We start from the raw sequence: 12,650 nt of genomic DNA on the forward strand, positions 1-12,650 counted from the left end.
AGTGCCTCTAACATTTCATCACGGATAGTGGGGGGGACTCCATGGGGTTCCACCCTTCCTAAAAAGCTATTGATTACATTGTAATCCATGGAATAGCTATTGGGAGAGACTAATTAGGAAGATAAGGTTTAGAAGAAATAAAAGAAGGAAATGAGGAACTGAAAATTATCACAATATATCACATATATACATATATAATGCATATGTCATATATATAATACGTATATATTATATATATATATATATACTGTCAGAAATAAATATTTTCTTCAAAGGAGATCCTGAAAAGAATAAGGCTTGGTGCAGTTTTCATAATGTTGAACCTTTTAGGATGTTGCTTTCAACTGTTAAAGTCATCTTTACTGGACACCGGAATCCAGTGCCATGAAACTACAAAAAAAAAAAAAAAACCATCTTTTGATTCCCAATCCTGACTCATTTCCAGCATTGTAGTCATGATTTCAGTTGCAAATGACTAGAAAAGTTTCTAGGGTTTGTTTGTCTCCTTTATTTTGGTTTTACTTTGTTTTTCTCCATAAGGAACAACACTGTTTTACATAGGAGCAGATCAGCTTTGGGCCACTGAAATTAAGCAGTATCCTTCTATAGAGCCCTACATAGAACATTAAATGATCAAAGAAAAGGTAGATCAAGCCAGGAGTTTTGTGAGCTTCATTTTAGGAAGAAAATGCTTACTACATCCTACTGGTGGCCCATTGAGCATGCTTTCTTCCAGTGTTGATATTAAGAAAAATGTAATAGCAAATGCATGATCACCAGGTAAGGTGCAAATTAGCTCTGCAAACTTAAGGAGCACAAGGATGAAAAATGTTCTGGCTAAAACCATAAATTTATCTCAGAAGTTTACTCAGTCCCATAGCCTACATAAACAGATTACAAATCCAGCTGGAATTTGGTGAATACAACAGGCAATGTGCATATAGTATGAGCGTGGTCCCTATAATAAAGGGTACATTTCACTGAAAGCTCAACTTTGATTACATTCTATATAGAACCTGTGGTGGTTTGAATCTCCTTGGCCCATGAGAAGTGGCACTGGAGGAGGTGTAGCCTTGCTAGAGGAAGTGTGTCACTGTAGAGGAAGGCCTTTGATATATCTCCTTAAGTCTGGCCAGCGTGACACAGAGCCTTCTCCTGGTTGCCTGTGGAAGACCGTCTCCTCCTGTTTGCCTTCAGATTAAGATGTAGAACTCTCAGGTCCTCCAGCACCATGTCTGCTTGTATGCTGCCATGCTTCCCACCATGATGATAATGGATTGAACCTCTGAAATTGTAAGCCCACTCCCATTAAATATCTTCCTCTATAAGAGATGCCTTGGGCGTGGTGTCTCTTCCAACAATAAACGCCTAACCTAGACAGTACTTAAACAAAGGAGTGTGCACATTCAGTCTACTTACCCCTGCAAGGCTTTCTCTCCAAACCAATCTCCCTTCCCTAAAGTTCTAAGAAAGACTGGGTCTTCACTTGGTGAGTCTTCTCGGGTAACGTTTACCTACAAAGAGAGATGAGCATCTAAGTGATTCTCAACCTATGAGTCGCATTGAGGGAGTCACACATTAGATAACGTATTAGGATTCATAACAGGTGCAAAATTACCACTATGCAATGATGTAATTTTATGGTGGGGGGGTGGGTCACCAGAACATGAGGAACTGTATTAAAGGGTTGCAGGATTAGAACAGTTGAGAAACACTACAGTTGATAACAGTTGGTCTAAATCAACTACATGCTTGCAAATTCTATGCTTTCCTAAGAATTTATCCTAAATATTTTATTTCAGGAAATCTTCACTGCTACTCCTGATTTTATTATCTGCACTGAGGCAACCAGCTTGATAAATTTATTGATGTATCTTGTCAATGATTTTCAAGGGTTTTTTTCTTGTTGTTTGAAGAAATATAACTACACCAAATAGTACCTTTTCATTCATTCACTTCTTCTTTGAGATATAGTAATGATAATAATACCACCTGTCATCCAGGAAATTTAAATAGTTAAAATTCACCTACCTGTAAAATACAATAAAGTAGAAGACTAATTTACTAAAACAAGCCAAGCACTTAAATATATTTAAAAACAACATGCTTTAGGCTTCTCAACTTAGACACAGGATGTCAGTGACCATAACTTTTATTAATAGTAAAAAGGTTTGTGCAAGGGGCAGGGGATTCAATTATTATTCTCCACTGATCCATTTGATTACTCCTCTGCACCATGTTTCAAACCACGAAAATTCGGTTTTAACTCTGCCAGTTAGCAATAAGCTATATCATGGAAAAACTGATTTGCATGTTGATGAGGCTCTTATAGGTGAAGAGGCTTCAGTGGGGAGTCTTGTTTAAAGCAGAAGTTACTGGTCCCACACTCTCAAAGGTTCTGATTCATTCACGTTAATATGAGCAGCTCAACTTCATTTCCTCCTATTACATAAATAGTATGCAGGTTAGCTATTCTCTAAATGAAGATGTAGCTCCCAGTTTTATTCTTATATGTTCTTAACTATATTACTAACAAAGTCTCTACAAATATTTTCTATACTTGTTTTCAGGCACCCATGACTAAGGGTTTCAGAAGGGTCAATGCTCACACAAGTAAAGAACAAGCTTATAAACTAAACACGCTTCGTTCTTTAGGTGTTGATTCTGAGCACAGACATCTAACATTCACTGTCCGTGAGTGAAAGTTCATATCGATAGTGCTGTCATTAGTGTTTAGCATTTTGAAGTCAATTGTGGTCTTGGAGAGTGGGGATTAGAGAGCATTTTCTTGGAACTAATGGAGGGAGAACATTTTTTTCAGATTATATTTGGTTAAGATGATATCCAATTATCCTTCTAGATCATTCTTCTATTGGATTGCCTTGCTGCAAACGTTGGTGGACATGTTTTTGAGAGAACTACATTTTTGTTTCTCTAGATTAAAGTATGGAGTTGATGGACTATATGGCAAACATTTATTAACTTTTTCAGAAGTAGCCAAATTGTTTTTCGGAATATTTTACCTTTGTGATCTTAGCCAATAATGTCTTTTTTTTTTTCGGAGCTGGGGACCGAACCCAGGGCCTTGCGGTTGCTAGGCAAGCGCTCTACCACTGAGCCAAATCCCCAACCCAGCCAATAATGTCTTAACATTCTACTTGCCCACACTTCACTAGAACTTGATAAATTAACATTTCCTCCTCACTTAGAAACTCTACTAAGCACGTAGTTCTGTCTTGGGCTTATTGCTAAGATTCGTATTTTTGCTCACTTTTAATGATATGTGTCAGGGAACTGGGTATGTATTGCGGGGATCCAGGGAAGTCCGTCATGTACATGTGAGAGTAGGTGACTGAAAGCTAGAGTCATAGGATCCCTTAAAGCTGAAACTACCGAGAGCTGCCTGATGTAGGTACTGCGAACCAAGCTCAGGTCCTCTCCAGGCACAGTACACTCTCTTCACAGTAGAGCTCTCTCCCTAGCCCCATATGGCTTTAATTCGAAATATAATAATCCTGTTCCATTTCCTAACATTTCATTACACAGAGATAAGCTTTTGATGATACACTGTTAGGGATGTTTGCAGAATCCTTTGATACTTCTTTGTCTGTTAAAATGCCATGTTCCCAGAGAGCTACTAAACCAACTAAAAGCCAGAATAAATTTACTTTCTTGTTTAGACATCGTTACAGTAATCACTGAGTCACAATTTTTTAGAAAATAACTGTAGATTTTCATTAAGAGGAAAAACAAGATTTTAAAAATGTACATTATGCCTCTCTTTTGTGTGCGTGCATTCAGTGGAAGAAGAAAATATAGTTTACATTTAGATAAATGAAGCTGAACAAGAGGAAATCCATTTCTTGCTCTCCGGTCTCTGTAGTGTGTCTCCTATCAGACATCATTTCCTTAAAAGGATAATTTCTCTTCATCACTGTGGTAGTTTGAGAATGAATGGCCCCTATAGGCTCATATGTTTGGATACCTGGTCCCTAATTGGTGGAACTCTTTAGTAAAGATTAGCAAGTGCACCATTGTTGAAGGAGATATTTCACTGGGGTCTAGGTCTAGCCTAGGGGTTTCAAAAGTCTTGAGCCATCCTCAGTGCCTTTGGTGTCTCTGCCTCTAAATTGACAGATGAATCTGAGCTCCCAGCTGTCCCTACTGTCATGTGTTTGCTCTGTGATCATGGACTCCAACCCTCTGAAACCATAAGCCCCAACTTTATTTTCTGGTTGCCTTGGTAACAGTGTTTTACCATAGCAATATATAGATAACTGAGACTAGTGGTAACAAAGAAAGTATCTTTACCAGGGCAGGTGTGAGGGCTCAGTGAGCAGAGGAACCTGATTACTTGAGTTCAATCCCCAGGATCCACACCATGGAAGGAGAGAACCAACCCGTAGCCCCTGCAAGTTGTCCTCTAACCTATACCTTACACACACACACACACACACACACACACACACACACACACACACACACATACACATTAAATGAAAATGTATATTTTTGGAAAGAAAAAGTATTTACCAGGGTTACTCTTTATACATTTTATAAATTCATGGAAGCAGAAGTTTATGTTGACTTACCTGTAACTAATAAGTGTTATAAAATTCTAATTTCATAGCATGTTTACATTAGAACCATAGCTTACTATTTGCTTTCCTGTTCCACACGGTGGAGAGCAGTGTAATTTTACTGTGTCATTATCGGAATTAGTATAATGAATGCTACAACTGTCAGATTTGTGCATCATAAAAACTAACATTGTATGAGCTGAGCAGGTAGGAAAAATTCTATAGGTACTTTAGAGAAAAACTTGACTGGGTCAAAAGAATCTAACATAATATGACAATTTCTCAACTTGTAGGATTGCACTGAAATACTGCCAGAGTGATTGCCCCCTGGGGTACATCTCTGAGTGCTTCTAGTTATACGGGAACCAAGCTTGTAAAACAGTACCAACAACACACCTGTTTTCCACTAAAATGGGTTACGAAGCTCTACCTCCTTCAGGCAATGCTGGCAATTTGCAGTAAATGGGACAGTCATAAATGACTGCAGGGTGTCCTTCCTATCGGCTAAGTATAGCCACATTTTGGCAGCAAAGAATGAGCAATTTGGAAAGATAAAGCGAAGCTAGACTCCAGGATATAACGTCCTGTGATCCTCAAATGGCTTACAACCATGAGGATTTTATGTCCCTGATTCTTTAATTGGTGTTAGTTAACAAAGAAGACAGGAAGTAACAAAGTTCGCCTGTCTCTTATGTAATCCACAGCACGTTTGCATTTTCTTATCCCCTAACACTGGAAAATGCAAAAATGATTTTAACCATAACTGTGTTTGGACATTAAAAATATTAAATTTTTATTTATTTTGTGTGTATGTATGCACATGTGTGTGAGTGTGCATGCATGTGTGTGTATGTATGTGTGTGTATGTGTGTATGCACAAGCATGCATGTGCACACCCATGTAGGTAGACATGCATATGCCCTAGTTCCAATGTGTCCAAGTGGAGGTCTGAAGACAATTTGCAGAAGTTGATTTTCTCTTTTTACCATTTGGTTCCGGGTTATTGAACTCAGGTCTTGGGCCTGGTTATAAGCACCTTTTCCTATTCAACTCTTTTCACTGGTTCCCTTTACAAAACCAGTCCACAATGTATACTTCTATATCAGGCTTCCAGATGTTAACCTAATGAACAGATATGATTAAAAAAGACTGTGTATATTTTAGGATGGCACACAATTGCTATAAACATTGACACATGTGTAATCTTGGTTCAAAATTAATACACGAGAATTACCTAAAATCTAAGTTACTAAGATTTAGAGTCTTCTACACTTCCTGTTTACAACATCTCTGTAAGCCTTCTGGTGTGAGTTCTACAGCGCCCGAGTTGGGCATTTTGTGCAATGTTAAGGAATGAGTTCTTACAATAATGAAACAGGCAGGCAAGTCTTCTCTACTTGCCTTTCCCTCCCTATCGCTCACCAGCCTGATACACAGAGATACTGATAAGTTCACGTATTTGGCTAATGAGATCAGAAGATTGGTCTAACTAAATTTTCTTAACTTCATAGTTTAAAAGTAAGTATTGTAATAGATTCACATTGTTTAAAACATAAAATAATATATGAACACATAATCATTCATAACCATGGTCATAACTGTTTTTATCCCTCCTATACTTTTCCACTTTTAATAGCTTCTTAGCATTCAATTGACACTCTCCATGAAGCTACAGTTACAGCATACATACATTTACATCAGCATTGCCATGAGAACCTTCACTCATTGGCCTAGGAAAAGTAATTCATCTTTACTGAAGATTCCTATTGGGGCCATAAATTCCAAGACCCTGATGTTTTATTTTTGGAAGGTTACTGCTATTAAAGACTAGATTGTATTGTGTTGTGTTGTGTTGTATTGTACTGTGTTGTGTTGTATTGTGTTGTGTTGTGTTGTGTTGTATTGTATTGTATTTTGATGATGGACATCTTTCTGTTTATGCAGACTTCTTATAGCATCTAGTGTCATGGTCACTAATATTGAGATGCAAGGATAATCGCCTTCTTTTCTTGCATCTTCCTTTGGGAGAGCCATTTGCAGATGAAGAAGGGGCAACTCACACAGCAAAGACTGGATGCACACATTCCCACAATGCACTGCTTAAGCTTACCTTCCCTTTGCTGATGATGAAGAAGGTGTCTCCTCTTGCACCCTGCCTTATGATATATTCTCCATTTTCATAGTGGGTCTGAAAAATGGGAACAGGAACATAGAACAAAAACATTGAGAAAGAAATCGTGTAACAACAAGAACTGTTTTCAGGCACTAGGCTCTAGGGATACAATCGTGCTGGCTGAATTTGACCCACATTCAGAAAGTATCATGGTTCAGGAATGAATCACAGGCTATCAACACAGTAATGGCAAAGCTATTGCATCTGGAATATTCATTTTAAAAAAAACCTGTGGTGGGTTTCATTTTTCTCAGTGATTATAATTATATTTATTTCAAGAGGTTGACAAAAATTATTTCTCCTGTCAACTAAGCGTGAAGCAAAAGAGCACTGCTAATTAAGTTCATACCCAGATATTACTTTGTCACTTTTGTTTGCTATTAGTAGATTCATAATAGTGACCTTTTTAAAATAGAAATTACTGTGACATACAAAGGTCTTTACTTACATCCAGAGTAGCCTTTAGTGGGGGTTAGATGGCTCTAAATACTTTTTAAGGTACCATTTCATCCCTTAATATTCTTTCTTGAACAATTTTCATTTGGCCTCGTTAAGCAGAATGTTTTAATTTTGTGGCCAGAATTCTGGTCTAGGATCCGTCTAGGATAATAAACTAACAGATAGAGAAGGAAGTAAAGCTGGAAGACAATTATTATAATCAGTGAGTCAGCATCCTGAGGAGGGCCTTGACGCTACGTCTATTCCCAGAGTTAAGATTACCATCCTGTAATGAACAAAATCAATTCTGTAAGGAGAGGTGGGAGAAAATGTATTGTTTGGTCAGGAGGCAAAATGAGTCCATGCCATCTGGCCTTATGTTCCTCTGCAGATTAACAAGGGAGCCATACATTGAGAAGGAAGGTATTACCTTACATCCTGCTTCATGGTAGACACACGATATCCATTACACTGGTGTCTATAATTTCTCCTTACATATCAATGTTATGTGTCCTAAAACTTATTCTAGTCTATCCTAAAGTTGCTTTCCACTAACACCTCCATTGAAAGATACTCTCTTATCTCTAAGCATCTAGAGCATTCACATGGTACCTAAGCCTATAGAGCTTACAAATTCTCAATTGTACATATTGCTTTTTCTAGTAACAAGTTTTTTAAGTAGCAAAGTCCTTCCATATTCCTTCTCCCTATCTCCACTAAGACACCACAAACAATCTGGTGTGTGTCTTTAAAAACTAGTTTCCTATGTTCACACATATGAATATATGTAAGCATGTATATGTCCACATATGCATACAAATAATTGTTTCTGCAGCAGGGGAGACAGATGGCTTAGGGGTTAAAAGTGCATATTGCTCTTGCAGATTTGATCTACGGCAGTCAGATCAGGCAGCTCTCAATCGACTTATAGCTAGCTTCAGGGTCACCTACGCCTCTGACTTCTGTAGACATCACACATACACACACACAAGCACACAGTGAAAAATAAAATAGTCTTAAATGTTTCTAAAGGAAATTAAGAATGAATGTGTGTGAACCAATTTTCTCCACTTAAGAGGATCCTCTTTTCGGTTCTCATCCCTTGGTGTTCTCTGTTGTTTCTCTAGTCAGGTAAATCATGGTCCTGCCTCTACTGTGGTGACAATGATAGGAAAATCTGATCCATTCGATGACTTAGTTTGGGAAGTCTGTTCAGATCTCACACCTTAACAATAGCCTTTAAATCAAATGTTATTAGTAATAATGGCTAAGACATCTCAGTGCCATTTATCGCAAAGTTCATCTTCTTTTACTCATCAACTAGCCAAAGATGGATTAAACCCCACCAAATAACAAGTGTCGGTATAATGTTATGTCAGAAATAAGCACAATGTTTGTCCAAAACCTCTAAAGAAGCGTCTTCGTTCTCAGAAGGCTTCTCTAAGTAGGAAGCTTCAGCTCCAAGTGAATGATTAGAACAAGGCCTCTGGATGTTTAAGCAGGAAAAAGCCAATCAGAATGTGAGAGTTCACAGCTTAGAAATCGTCATGTAAAGCCAATCAAAGTGTATCGGGGAGAAATTCAGAAGACAAGTACAAACTCTGAAGCATTCTTCCCCTACCTAAAATATTCTTCATGACTCTCCTTTTAAGACACATAGTTGCCAATGGGATCGATAGTTTTCATAGTTAAGTAATTTGTATCTCACATAAGTTTTAATAGATTCTACTCTCAATTAAGCAAAACATATCTCTGTTGATAGGACAATTGTTTCTTCTCACCAAGCAAACATTAGTCATAACATCAAGAAATAAACCAAACTAACTCATCACTACTGAAACTTGCAGACAGAAGATTCTTTGCTATGTATGGGTCCTGTCTTGAATATTCTGTGTTGACATGAGGTATTTGACTGCATCTCTGGAATCTTTTCGCTGGACCTTAGTCCCAGGCAAAACCTCTCCAGTCATAATCATCATGAATTGGAGGAACATTTGTCTTTGGTTGAAAATAGCCACTGTAAGTCTTTTGGGGTTAGGATCTCTTCATTTGAGTGAGTTTGGCAGGAGTGTGCAGACATAGTTGGGTTTTTTAAATTATATGAATCAGCTTCATGTCTTAGTATTTCATCTGAACTTCTATTAAAGTGGCTCCCACAATTGCCATATCTAGTATTTGACTTGTACTGAACATAAACTCATAAAACACAGGGATCCCAAGGAGCCTATGGGGTAGGGACCAAAGGTGTGCTAGGTTTGGCAAGATAATTCTGCAGTGTCACAGCATGAGGACGCTAATGACCGGGTTATCTCAAGATACTCAGTTACACTTGAGGGGAAATGAATAGACAGCCTGACAATCTGACACTATCTCTAATTGTCTGAATCAAATGCCAGAAAATTCAGTGTTTTATAAAGACCATTTTGTAGTTCTTCCTTTCGCAAATGTCAGATTGAACTTCAGAAATATATAGACCTAAGGGCAGAAAACAGCAATCAGACAGTTTCCTTTAAAAACATTTCCACTTTTGAAAGAATAAAAACTGAATTCCTTATCATGGCCTGTACTATTATTCTCAGTGGTCTGCTCAATGCTGCAAGTTCCAACCCCTTTCTTTGCCTACTTTGGCCTCAACCTTTATTTTTTTTAATTTTTTATTAGATATATTTCTTTACTTACATTTCAAAGGTTATTCCACTTCCAAGTTTCCTGTCCATAAGCCCCTATTCCCTTCCCTCCCCCTCCCCCATACAGGTATTCCCCCTATACATCCCCCTTATTGTCTCCCCCCATATTCCCCTACACTGGGGGTTCAGTCTTGGCAAGACCAAGGACTTCCCCTTCCCCTGGTGTCCCAACAAGTGTATTCACTGCTACATATGCAGTTGGAGTCCTCGGTCAGAGACTATACATGGCCCCAACCTTTACAAAAGAAATTAAAAAAAAATGAGATAACTTGAATTTTATATCCTATCATCTTAAGAAAATTTTATTGGTAATAAAAGTTATTACATTGCATTTTCTTGCTTTAATGATTTCACTTTGAAATGGTGCATATGAGGGGTTGAAGGATCAACCTTCTTTAGAAAGAAATATAATCAGCGTTTATATAAACAACACTGCCCATGTTTACTTCCCCCTCCCCAGCCCCTGCTGTCTTATCTAATCCCTTCTAGCCTCTACCATATCTTTTCCTGAACTCTGATATAACACAATCTTATGTACTGATACTTCCTATTTCTCACAGGGAAATAACGTGTCTACAAGCTCATCTGTTTCCCAGCATCAAGCATTTCTTGAGTTCTTCAGAGCAGAGATCACACCATTTTCCACTGAGTCTTTCTAACACATTCAGAATTTATGATTCAAAGACAACAGTTGGTCCAGCAGTAGCTAGCCTCTTGGGCTGACTCAATCCTTACCCTGAATACCAGACAGAGGAGGAAAAAGTCTAAGCTAAAATTCCACAAATGCTTGGGTTTTCTTTGATGTTTAACTGAGCTCTTCTTGGATGACTCCATCCTCCTAATGGATTTTCAATCGCTTGTTTTTCATTTCACATACTTTGGAGAATGAACATCTCCGGGTAGCATCATGATTCAGAGGAGACATCTAGGAAGACCCACAAAACGCTAGAAATCTCTAAGAGGAACAGGTCTTCACCGCCCATTCATTCCAAGACAGAATGAAATCATTTATAGAGTAGACAAGCATGCATTCTCCTGCATAATTAAACTATAACTCAAGCTTAACAACTTGATCTATAAAGACAATTAGCACCGGCAGGACTCGGAAAGAGTTTGTCTTGACAGCAAGTGAAATGTGTCTTGGGGAAGCAAACAAAGTATTGTCTGAGGGTTGCCATCTGAAAAATAAATACTATTTGGATTTTCTACTAAAATAAATGTGAAGATGAAGAAAAGATTAATCCTCTCAGGAACTCTATCCCCTTCAAACTGGGTATAATTTACTCAATATTTTACTTATTTGAGAAATAAACAATTACATCTTTATTTGACAAAGCACCACTTAGCTTAAGGGTATCTTGAGTCACCGAGAACAATAAAGTCAGAAAAGCAGAGAAAATTTAAATTCCAGAGGTGGAGAATAAGCCTTTTAGACACTTTGACAATATGGTTCTTATGATGCAGGTGGTTTGATACTCTCTAGAATGTACTGACAGAAATACTGCTCAGAGTTGAGGTTACAGAATCAGGTATGAACCTGCATCATATTTTGATCCACAATATGGCACAGAACACTGGACTCTCTAGGGAAGTGTCATGAGTTAAGACCTGGGGAGCACACCATTAACCCTATGCTTCGGGAACTCAAGGCAAATGTATTACCATTTCTTGGCCAGCCTTAATTACATGGTGGATCTGGAGCCATCTTTAGTCTTTATCTCAAGAAAAGAAGCAAGAAATTAGAAGCAAGGTGTAGAGCCTGGAATCTCAGCACTTTGGAAGTTGAGGCAGGAAGAAGAGAAAAAGTTTGAGGATACTCTGGGCTACATAGAGAGATCCAGGCCGACCAGTGAGACACAGCAAGGCCTAGTCTAAAACAAAGCAAAAAGTGAAACAAAAGAGACAAAGGATTCTTCCAAGATATGAAATTACTGTATTTACGGGAACCAGTGCCAATATGTAATATTGAGCTGCTATCACTTTAACATAATCAGGACGGGCCCAGGCTGACACAGGATGCTTAACAGTTTAGGAATGAGCTTACATGGTGGATGAGTTTCTGGGAAGATTCTTCTTTAGTTTGAATAGAGATAGTCCATTGTTTTAACAACTATGCACACCATTGAAGAAATGCTCTATTGCGCTCTCTCTCTCTCTCTCTCTCTCTCTCTCTCTCTCTCTCTCTCTCCACTCCAGATTTTATCCCCCTCCCAGTCTACCCACTGACTGTTCCACATCTCATACCTCCCACTGCCCACCCCCTTCTCCACAGGATGTCCCCATACCGCCCCCCTCCCCCCGCCACCAGACCTCCCCACTCTCTGGGGCCTCCAGCCTCTTAGGTGCATCTTCTCTGACTGAACCCAGACCTGGCAGTCCTCTGCTCTATATATGTTGGGAGCCTCATCTCAGCTGGTGTATGCTGCCTGGTTGGTGGTCCAGTGTCTGAGAGATCTCGGGGGTCCAGGTTAATTGAGACTGCTGGTCCTCCTACATGGTGGCCATCCTCCTCAGCTTCTTACAATTACATGACCTGATGCTACTAACACACAACAGACAATTGGCTGACATTTCAGTTCATGAATTAGTCTCGAGGTTGAACAACTGAACATATACTAGGCATGTGTATACAACTGCTTCTTCTCCTACCAAGTTAAAGCTTAACATACAAAGTTTAACATACTAAGGACGTTAAAATTCAACAAGGAAAAGCTACCTTGGCAACTATCCTTAGGACCAGCCTTCCTTTCATTCTGGTTTTATTCAACTCCC

At 38.7% G+C, this 12,650-nt stretch overlaps 1 protein-coding gene across 2 annotated transcripts in view; it reads right to left on the minus strand.

Annotated features, from left to right (window-relative positions):
* Nucleotides 1-12,650, minus strand: part of Prkg1 (protein kinase cGMP-dependent 1) — a 1,231,555-nt gene that overhangs the window by 200,717 nt on the left and 1,018,188 nt on the right. For both annotated transcript variants that reach the window (XM_087584755.1, NM_001105731.4), the window contains 2 exon segments: nt 6,691-6,768; nt 1,420-1,514 (listed from right to left, as the gene is read on the minus strand). In XM_087584755.1, the coding sequence (XP_087440881.1) occupies nt 1,420-1,514; nt 6,691-6,768 (173 nt within the window).

The sequence above is a fragment of the Rattus norvegicus genome, chromosome 1, assembly GCF_021556685.1.
Source record: "Rattus norvegicus strain SHRSP/BbbUtx chromosome 1, alternate assembly SHRSP_T2T, whole genome shotgun sequence".
Classification (NCBI taxonomy): Eukaryota; Metazoa; Chordata; class Mammalia; order Rodentia; family Muridae; genus Rattus; species Rattus norvegicus.